Source organism: Orbicella faveolata, unplaced genomic scaffold (assembly GCF_042242905.1).
Source record: "Orbicella faveolata isolate gen_17 unplaced genomic scaffold, um_ofav_v1 contig_12, whole genome shotgun sequence".
NCBI lineage: Eukaryota > Metazoa > Cnidaria > Anthozoa > Scleractinia > Merulinidae > Orbicella > Orbicella faveolata.
Genome location: NW_028301539.1, coordinates 33368569 through 33379279, shown reverse-complemented (window position 1 = coordinate 33379279; position 10711 = coordinate 33368569). Strand labels below are relative to the sequence as shown.

Genomic DNA, 10711 nt, shown 5'->3' with positions numbered 1-10711 from the left:
TAATCAGTTTTTGAACCCACTTGCCAAACAGAGTTGTAAGGAGATGCAAGGATCCAACTTACCCTTTTTGTGTAGATTTTGGCCAGGACTTGTATACATTTTCATTGAATTGCATTAACTTGCTTTCTCTTTGATCGAATGTCTTTGATCAAATGAAATTTGCATCCAAGTTCACGCAAGTGCTTCACCATTATTTTTGTCACCTTCATCCAACTTAGTATGTAGTTAGGAGAGTCACCACAAGTTGTTTTTGCTGTATTAGAAATGACCCATCAATTCCAAAGTCCATTTCAACTCGTGTTTTAAGACTTGTGAGTTCATTTTGACAGGCGTTATTGAGCAGAAGGTGAGTAGCCTGTTTTAGGTTTGGATTGCTGGGAACTGGGATGTAGCTCGGTGGCCAAATACCTCACTTCAGTCAAGACCCCTTTCTATTTCAATTCCTTGCATAGAGAGCCAACTTTATTTCATTTGTGCACATTTGTTTGCCTTTCTCCTGCAGTATTTGAGTTTGGGACATATTTAGGGCTGACTTTGGAAAAATCAAGGCTGATCTCTGAAAACGTTAGCCTGCGAATGCAGACAGATTTCTGGCTATTACTTTGTTATGAAAAAGTAGATGAGACATCAATTTTACTGATCAAACTATTAATTTGACTGGATCAAGGAAAGCATGCTGTTGCCTCAGTTCAGGCACGTTATTCAGTTCTCCATGCATCTGGATCGAATTTTAGCTGAATATCCGTGAGATGATCACAGTTCATGGCAGCTCCCGTCCCCCAACTCACGGCTCTTTTTAATAATGTAGAGTGGGAAGCTGGGGCGAGTGATACCCAGCGGTCTTTGCGGAAAGAGAAGCCAAGTTACTTGCTTGTTGCCAAGATCTTTATGCCGAAAGCTGAAAGTGATAAATCACATTGATAATTCTCTATTTAAATGAAATCACGGAGTTGCTGTTGCATGGGATGGCTTAATCATTCTACTTGCAGCCTTTTGTGGATTTTTGGGAGGATGTAGTATGTTAAAGGGCGCTTATTCGTATCCTTTGTAAATCGACAGTTTACTGTCGCAGTTGTACTCGATCTAAAAATTTTCAGTTTTGTTGGTTATTATTTTATAGTAGTCTCAATCATTAGCCCATATTTTGCTAAATTTCTTCCTCCCGTTAACTGGTAGCAAATAGTTTATGATGCGAGATTCTCTCAGTCTTACGAAGCTGTTTTTGGGGGAATTGTTTATATAAGAGCCTACATAAATTTAAGCTTAAACGTGAGCTTACAACAATGGACGGCCTGTTTAATTTTTTGGTTTACTACTAAGCTTTGATGTATAAAAACTTATATTTTGGTGAGCCATTTCATTGGCCATCCTTTTGCAAAAAAAAAAATGATCACCAAGTGAGGAGAAAATGTTCAACAAATTCAAATTTTAATTCACATGTTCCCTTACCACATTAGACCTTATATAAGGAGACAGGTTAGAAGGTAAAATAGAAACTTGTTATTGTAATAAGGTAATCTATTCATAATTATAAGCTAAAAACAACGGAGATTCTTGTACGCACCTTTCTCACAGAAATAAAAGGTTGTCATCAGTCGAGTATGGAGAAAGATAGATACTATTACATTTAAAACCTCTGTTTTTATGTCTGTAAAATCTGTTGAATTAAAGCACATTAGGTCATTTCCTCAAATTTCCTCTTTGCCATCTGGCATGTGATATTCATTAGTATAGAGAGTAAAGACATAGAAACAGAGGTTTGGTGTCAGCATATATATTTCTGGCGGGACAACACTTTTTTTGTCTGATGCAGTTGAACGTGGCAATCTTGGTTCAGTTACCAGCTATCTTGAACTCAAATTCTTTTCCCTCTTTTTCAGTCATTCAGCTATCTCAAACTTCTCAAATTTGTTTTTCTTTCGCTTAAGAGTTTAAGATCGCATGGTTTAACTCTATGTCATTAGTGTAACAAAAAAGTATGATTAGTTATAGACTGAGGTAGAAATGATTCTTTATTATTATTCCAAGTCTGCCCATCAAGTGATATTGTGAGGTAAATTACACGCTGTCCTAGTCATTCAATACTAGAACCAGGGTATACTTTCCTTGACAAATGTTTAGTGACAAGTTCAAAACTATCCAAAAAGAGCAACTGGACAAGTTCAAGGAAGAACAAAAGGACTCACTGAAGACAAGAGGTGATAGAGCAAAGGAACTATCAAAGGAAACAAATCGTAGAAGAAAGTAAGCAAATGCTGAGGTCTTACTTTCATGTAATCATCATCATCATCATCATCAGCAGCAGCAGCAGCAGCAGTGGGCTTTTTAACCCGATGGGCATCCAGGCGTCCTTGGACGGCCACTTATTAAAGAAAATCATTTTATTTTTCATATAGTTTGCCTTACAAATTGTTCATTATTTTAAACAGGCCCTATAGCACATTTTGGATGCTCACTTTTCAAATCCTGGCTAAAAGCCTGATCATCATTAAAATTTATAATCTCAGACTTCCATGTGATGCTTCGTCACACATAAAAATTATATAAAATTATAATGCATTAAAAGTTTAAATGTGGAAAATAAAATGACATTACGTGTAAACAAACTTTTATAAGATAAAATTGAACAGTGTTTTATAGGGTTCGAGATAAGTTTTAAACAATGTATGTAAATGAATAAATGTTCAGGTCAGTAGGTGTATGGGCCTCCACTTATTTGTCAGACCAGTCAGCTGATGGTATTGATCTGGAGGACTGATTTCGTGATACTGAAGTTAATGCCTTTACAGTGCTTTTCATTTATCTCAAATCGAGAAGCTTCATCTCAGATTCTAGTTTACACCTAAAGAGGTCATATTATTAATTAGAAGAATTCTACTAGTATAGTAATGCAAATGCTGCACTCTAATTGGCTGATCTGCTTGTATACTATCAGCCATTAGAATGCAGTGACTGGAGTTTGTCCACATAATGGCAAAGTTTTCTGATTTCTCTGATGTTTCATAAATTTTAAGGGATAATTCAATTGTGTAGTTCCAGAAAATATGGATCCCTCCCCCACAGAAGGGATTTTTTCTAAGACCCCCCACCCCTCTAGACATTCCAAGCAAGCTTCATACATTTCTTTAATTTTTTATCTTACAGACCCCCACCACCCCCAGGAAATTCCAATCCCTTTTGTGGGGGAAGTATGGATATCTTCTTGAACAGCACATTCCCAAGAACACTAAAAAAGGACTGCAAATCATCTTTAGTTCAGCATCTGCATTCCACTTGCTGAAATATCCAGAATAATCTGCAGCTCTCAGAATCAAAGAGTGTGAGACTTCAAATGTTTGACAATGTTAATTTTGTGTTTAGAGCTCTTGAGGAGAGGAAAAAAGAACAACAAGACAATGAGGAACAGAAAAGAGAGGAGGTTTTAGCCAGGAGAAAACAAGAGCAGCAAGAGGCAACACAGAGATTCCAAAAAGATACAGTACACAAGAAAAAACTTAAAACACAGGTGAATGGAAGTGATCAAGGTATGTGCTACTAAAATGCAGGTGTTAAAACCAAACTTGATTTATCTTAAACCATTAAGAGAGTGAACTAAATAAACAATAGCCTCCATTTGGTGTGAAAATATCTTTGGATATTTGCCTGCAGACATTATCTGCTCTAAGAAGTTAACAGTTTTCTGAGAGTGTAGCTCGAGAAAACTTGTGAGCTTTTAGGAACAGATTAGGTGTGAGGGCAATTATGCAAGTCTATTTTAGCGCCAAATAGAGGCTATTGTGATTGTTAGCCTTCAAATATTTTCGTAACAGGCAAAGTCTTGAAAATTGGGAAATATCACTTGGATATTTCCCAGTTTTACCTGGTACATATTCAGTCATGTGATGCATTTTAGACCAATGGCGCACAAGCGAAAATATTTTGTGGATTATAATGGGTGATCTCTGTGCTGGTGAAGTGTGAGGCATGATGGCGTAATGGTTAGTGCTCTGGAATCTGCATGGAGTGGTCTGAGTTTGAGGGCTGGCTGGGGTCATTGTGCTGTGTTCTTGTTTCTTGTTGCCTAAACAATTTAGTGCATGCACACCTTATTGATATCCTCACATTTGAGACTGTAAAAGTCTGCATACGAGCCAAGTGGCCTACCAGGCTGGAGCTTATCCCGGTTTCTGTAGCGTGAAGCACTAGGAGTATTTCTACTCCCCCTGGATGGGATGCCAGTTCACTGGTACCCATTTATACACCTGGGTGGAGAGAGGCACTGTGAGAGTACAGTGTCTTGCCCAAGAACACAACACAATGTCTCTGGCCAGGGCTCAAACCTGGACCACTCGATCCGGAGTTGAGTGCACTAACCATGAGGCCACTGCGCCTCCCACCAGTTGAGACTGTACTACTCAGTTATTATTACTTACAAGAAGCTACGGGAGTTTTCTCAGAACTGTGTCAGAGAATGTGAATAAGGGTTTCCTGAAGTACCCTCCACAACCTGCATTTGTTTTATAAAGAAAGGTTCAAGTTCTAATTTTACATTGTGTATATTTTTTTTGCAGAGCCCATTTCAGTTGTTCGTGATGGTCGCTATGTAGTCAGAGGTCATGTGGTTGAAGTAAAGGATGGAAAGCAAATGCCATACAGTTCTCCACAGGCGACAGAAACACTTCATCAAGGTGGACCAGCAGTCTGGAGAACTGAAATGCCCGATAATTACGACTTTCAAAGCCGATATAAAGATTTATCAAACAACCACTCAAACAGTGGAATTTTATACGCAATGACTGAAGATAGGCAGTATTCCATGCAGCCTGCCTTTGACCCGGCATATGCAGGTTCTTCATCTGATGGGAAGATTGGTAATGGAATGGAAAACGGACTCGTTCCTGATGCATGGACAGTGGCCCAGCAGGAAAAGTTGCGAGCTGATGCCATTGCTATGACTGGACCAAAGCTCGCTTTCATCAATGAAGAGTCTCAAAAGGAACCCCCTGAAGGGGCTTTGCCGTGTGCCATGGGCAGGGACTCGCCAGGAGGGAGTATCACAAGCTTAGATAGTTTAGATGAAGTCCCTCAATTGACGGGGCTTGGAAAAGGGCAAGAGTCGGGAGCATTTTCTAGGTCTGGAATAATTGCCAGGGGAGGTAAAGAAACCAAATCTGCTGGTAAAAGAAGGGTCACCTTTTCGGACAGCATCGAGTTTGATGATGGTGTCACTGGGCAACTTGTCACGGAAGAGAAACAAAGTACCAAAGTTTACACCATGTTGTACGCTCGTAATGCCAACAACTATTACAGCATGCCGTCTTCAAGCCCTTCATCAACAACGAGGCACTCAGGAATGAGCCAGAAGGTCAACAAGTCAACAGTACTGACATCTGCATCCCAAACGGGGACTGAGCAAAGTAGTCCAGTATCCAGTGTAGTTAAAACATCAGGAAATGAGGCTTCCGTTGCAACTGTGGTTCACTCTGACCATCCCAGAGTAAAACCGGTTCCTCTGGAAAGTCCACAAATCAAACCTGAGAAAACACCAGCTTCTTCAAACCCAGAGATTCGTGTTAAAGAGCCAGATGAACCAAAAGATGAAACTGATGTTGTCAGTGATGTGGAGCTTAATGACAGTTTGGAAGTTGAAAAGGACAGCTTGGACGGCGAAGATGATCGTTTAAAGAATGTTCGCTTAAATGATCAAAATGATTTGCAATGCGACAAAAGCAGAGCTGTACACTGGACTGCTACAGTATCTCCCTCGGCGGTGAAAGATTCTTTAGAAAGGTACGTAAAGAGCACTGGTGAAATACCTGCAGATGAACCAATTGAAACGTTTCCGCCTAGCGATGGTGGTTTGGAAGAGAGGAAACCTGTTTATTCCAAGCCAGGGTACATCACAGCCTCTTCTGTTGTCAGATCCGGGTACGAGTATCATTACCCATTTGACAGTAGTGCAGTTCAAGCAGCTACGACGTCTCCACATGTTTACCATCACAGTACACCAGTGTACGGTGGCGTGCACCTCGCAAGCCAGGGAACATTCCATTCCAACTTCCCTTATCCTTTCTACACCAGTGCTGGGTCTGTGTTAATGGGAGTAGGTGAAGCTCCACAGGAACCCCATCAAATTGGAACTTCACCCATTTCGCTAACCTCTCATTTTTCAACAATAAATTATCGTCCTGAAGGCCGAGAAGTTGCCTATCCGACCAGCTCTCGAGAGATTCCTGCCGCAGAAGCGGTTTCATCGTCTTCTACGGTGAATGTGGGACATACTTTCAACAGTCACACTCCCGCCATCACTGGAGTTAGAGACGGCGACAGTCGGTGGGTTGAAACCAAAAACGAGACAAACAAAGCTGCGACATCTCGACAGAAGCTTACATCTTCGCCTTCCTCGACGGCATCTTCTGCCTCATCAACTAGTACAAGTAAATCCAAAAGATCTATGATCCCGAGACCCCCGGCCACAAAGAAATCTGGTAAAAGTCGCTTTCACCCAGGTGGTCTCCACAGAAAGCAAATTACTGCTCGTCCACGCAAAGCAAACTATAACCATTCTGCTGTATCCGACAGTGGTCACTCGGTAAAAACCGCAAAGACGAGCACAAATAACAGAAATAGCCAAAGGGAACATGCAGGCGAAAGGCAAAACTCAGATTCAAAAAGAACAGAGAGTAGCAGGAATGGAACAGAGAGGATCCATTCCAAACGAGTAAACAGCAACGAGAAAAATAACAGCGCTGATCATGACGGTATTATTGAAAGCATCAAACGTAACATGGAGATGATGAGCATGAGAACGAGGACCACAGCAGCCGAGGAACAGCACCAGCGGATCCTGAATTCACTGAGGCTGGAGTTTGGCGATGGTAGAAAGGTGCAGCAGGAACCAGCGGTCTATGGTGGGAATAGCGGAGAGAGGGATGGTGCAGCTGAACATCACATCAAAACACAAGACCCTGCCAGTCGAAGAGTACATCATCCTCGGGTGGGATCGGCTGGATCAAGAAGTGGCAGACCTCCTGCTGGCTTCAGTGTCAAGTTGGATCTTGTCGATGACAGCAATCACCAAACGGGATTTGATGGATATCCAAACAGAGATAAACCACTTGAGAAGAAGAGTGTTCAAAGAGTACCTAGTGACGGAGCAAGAGGAGTTGTTCGGAAATCCCCGTATGAACCAGTCTTGAACCAGCAGTTCGCTTACGACGACAGAAGACATGAATATCCCACGTCAACAGTTGGTCATTCAACAAGTGCCGCTACAACAAGTCAAGAGCGAGAAAGGCCATTACAGGCGAGGGGGAGCACGCTTTATGAACGGGAGGATAGCGACCAAAAGAGGTCCATATCTCTAGACAAGACGCCTACAGACGATGAAATTAACCACCTCTGGGCCCATGTCCGATCGTATCTTCATGGAGGAAACACCAAGTCCGTCGGATCAGACTCCTGCGTGAACAGAGTTGATGTTCGGCGTTCTAGAACACGCTCCAGCTCGATGCAGCAAGTTTACAATCCGCGCGCTGCTGTCCCGCAGCAGAATCCACCAGGCGGCCAGCTGTTGAATGCGCAACACCTTGGGGTACCCCCTCAGACTGGGGGAAGCACGCTCGGAGGTCTTCGCCGGTACGGCTCTCATGAGGTCCTCAGGAGAGATAGCTCTTCGGATAGTTTGTCATTTAAGAGGTCGCCACTGTTGCAGCACCGTGCTTCGAGAAACAGACGTCCGCAGAAGCACGCTCATGGTCAGAACGGCAGACCGCCATTGCCGCGACAGCATGAGTATAATCCTTCACCAAGTCAGGCTGGACCCTCTGCTTCAGTATCTAGTAGAGGTTAGAGTGTTTAGGGCGAATTCTTAATCCTTTTTTTTTTAAGATTTCGTTTGCAGTCTTTTGCCCTGTCTGTGAATTTATTTTTGGCTTCACTGACAAATTGTATGAGAAAAAGTCTTGTTTTTTTTCTTCGCATGTAAAATATGCGCTTGCTTTAAACAATAGTTTTTGATGTTTTGGTGACGCTGGCATCGAGGCGTTATAAGACATGACAACTACCCCTTTCTTTGCCATTCTCCTCCCCTTGCCCCCCCCTCCCATCTGACTCGTTTCTTTGTGGGTGCATGTGTTAGTAATATCAATCATTCTATTGTAGCCCCGCAGCCATTGTCGCCAGCGGAAATGCAGGCTGTGATGATGGCCTCAGAAAAGGAATTGTTTCATAGGCATCAACAAGATGCACACACAGAGGTGTCTCCTCACCACCAATACCAAGCTATGATGAGCGGCAGAGCAGGTCAGTTCGTCTTTAAATATACTCAGATTCCTGTGAAATGCCTCATTGCCCCGTAAGCTTGGGTGGTTTTTGTATCAAAGGGCGTTTTCCATCGCTTTGATCGCGAGTTAAGATTTGAGATTCTGTCCAAGAAATTGAGAACGCTGCGTCACTAGTCGTCGGTCGAACGTAAGAAACTCGGCGCCACTCCCTGTTTCTACTGCTTTGGATTCTGTAAGAGCGTGAAGCGTATCGTGTGACGTTTTCTAAGAAAACGTTGCCAAAACTACAGTAACAAACCAAATGGTCGGACAACAAGTAGTACAGTGAAATTCGGTATGCTCATTTTTCGTTCAACGTGCATGGCAATTTTTCAGTAAATAAAAGGCTCAAGTTTTAGCGTGAAATTGAAGGATTTCAAAGATCTTTTAGCGATAGTTTAAGTAGGAACTGCGCACGTACCTTGAAAATGTCTATTTGTGCGTCTATCTGTACGTCTATCTTTACGACAACCTGTTACTGTTGGTACCCCTCTCTTGGAAAGTGTTTTCTGCACTTAGCAACGCGCTTATGTGTGTCTCAAAAAATAAGAATCGATTTTGCTTCTTTGTTCTCGTTTTACCCTGTAAACCTGTTGCATGCAAGCGCCCTGGTTTCTTAGGTTTAATAGGCTGAATTTACAGCGGATGTCATCCTTTAGTACGTTATACTAAGTCAACTCTGCATCAAACCGACTGATCCTCTTGTTTGTCCATGGCGGTTTAGGTCCTAGTGCTCTTTCATTGGAGGAACAGCGGTTGCTGCAGTCTTTGGATCGTTTGAACGAAAGGTTAAAAGGTATGAACTATGAACTAAAATACAAGAGTTGAGTAGCTGGCGTGAATTTTGTTTTTTATGTATTGTCTTAGGAATTGATGCCAGTAACAAACCAAAGCCGTACATGGCAAAAAAATGTAAATATCTTGACCTCTGTTTGATATCAGTCACGGTGTTAAAATATTTCAAGAGGGGGAATACAGCTGATTATGAATGGGATTATGATGTTTGAATTTTTTATTTTTTTTTATCTGCAGCCCAAGAGGAAATCACCAAAGCGATTTCACAGAAACCTAGAATGAATGGCGGTGGCCTCCGAAAGACCCAACAGGTATTTATACATCAGATCAAATAAAATCAAATTTATTTTTTTAAACTTAGCTCTGTGAACTACATACATACTGCACAGAATACAATAGAGATAGATCCTTGCATTAAAAGTAGGGAATAAAAATAAAAATGGCCCCAATCTGTTAATTCTGGACGAAAGTACCGTCTCTGGGAGCCATTGGAGTGTCCATAGTTGCTAGGGAACATCACCCATCCTTATGGCGTCATACACAATTGCCACTTCCGCAGAACTTTCGAGTGAAAGTACTGTGTTTTGATTAGATAGTGAGGATCGGATCTCTCGAATTGGGTTTTGAAAGGTATTATGCCTTGGCTTATAAGGCTAACGTTGTTAAAGCTAATTACCTATTTTTATTTTAGAGTCCTTCTGGTTCAGGAACGAGACAAGCGCAGGCCAATCAACATTTGTCGACCAGGAACCTTCTTCACACTAGATAATATACAGAAAAACGCCGCGACTATCACGACAGAATGTGCTATTGCCGCGAAGTTATCGACAGTCCATGAACATCACCACACAGTCAGCTCGGATAGCCATAGCGTGACGAATTGAATTGAGTGTTAATAACGCGTGGATATCCATATACACTGCGACTGTTTCTGATCCTCTGTTTCATACAAGATTTAATACCGAGACGCTGTGAACAGTCTAATTTTCGATTATCTTTTTTTAATCATAGTTTGGGGAGGGTTGTTGTGTTTCATAAAATTCATTCGCTATGCCATCAAATTGTAACTAAAAGTAAAAATGCGTTGCTGACAAACTGAGAGCTAGCTTTTGCAACCTCGGTTACGCGTGTCTGCCAAGCTTCTAGATGGTATGTGGAAATGTCCAGCAAACAACAGAAGTGGAGGTCACCAATAGAGATTAAATCTGGCGAATAGAACACTCAGTTTTGTCGGTGACAAGAAACATGCCAAATAAGATTGCCTTCTTTTATTGTTCACACATACCTTTCTTTCAAGTGGTCTCTTGTGTTAGGTTTTGCTTAGGGGTTGTAAACTGGATCGCGAAGGGATGTTTGACGAAAAGTGAGGTTGTTTCATCCAAAGTTCATTCTTCGTATCTTTCCATGTTATGTACATATTGTATAGCGTTCAAAAAACTTCAAGATACTTTATAGTAAAGAGAGAAGTTATTTATTGTTATAAAGCTAGAGTTGTCATGAGGTTTGTAATGGCCTTTGGCTCGTAGATTGTATGTTCGGTGGTGTGTCTATTAGTGGTATTTGTAGAAATGTAAATAAGAAACGAATGATGGAAAATAAATTCCCTTTCTGAA

The 10711-nt window shown here is 41.6% G+C and overlaps 1 protein-coding gene across 1 annotated transcript; it reads left to right on the top strand.

Moving 5' to 3' along the window:
* The first annotated feature begins 88 nt into the window (after positions 1-88).
* LOC110057828 (uncharacterized) lies at positions 89-10711 on the top strand. Its single transcript, XM_020764431.2, has 8 exons — positions 89-1038; positions 2122-2244; positions 3361-3524; positions 4551-7826; positions 8143-8283; positions 9028-9099; positions 9336-9409; positions 9790-10711. Exons 1-8 carry the CDS (start codon positions 1019-1021, stop codon positions 9865-9867), a joined length of 3948 nt encoding a protein of 1315 aa, XP_020620090.2. The 5' UTR covers positions 89-1018; the 3' UTR covers positions 9868-10711.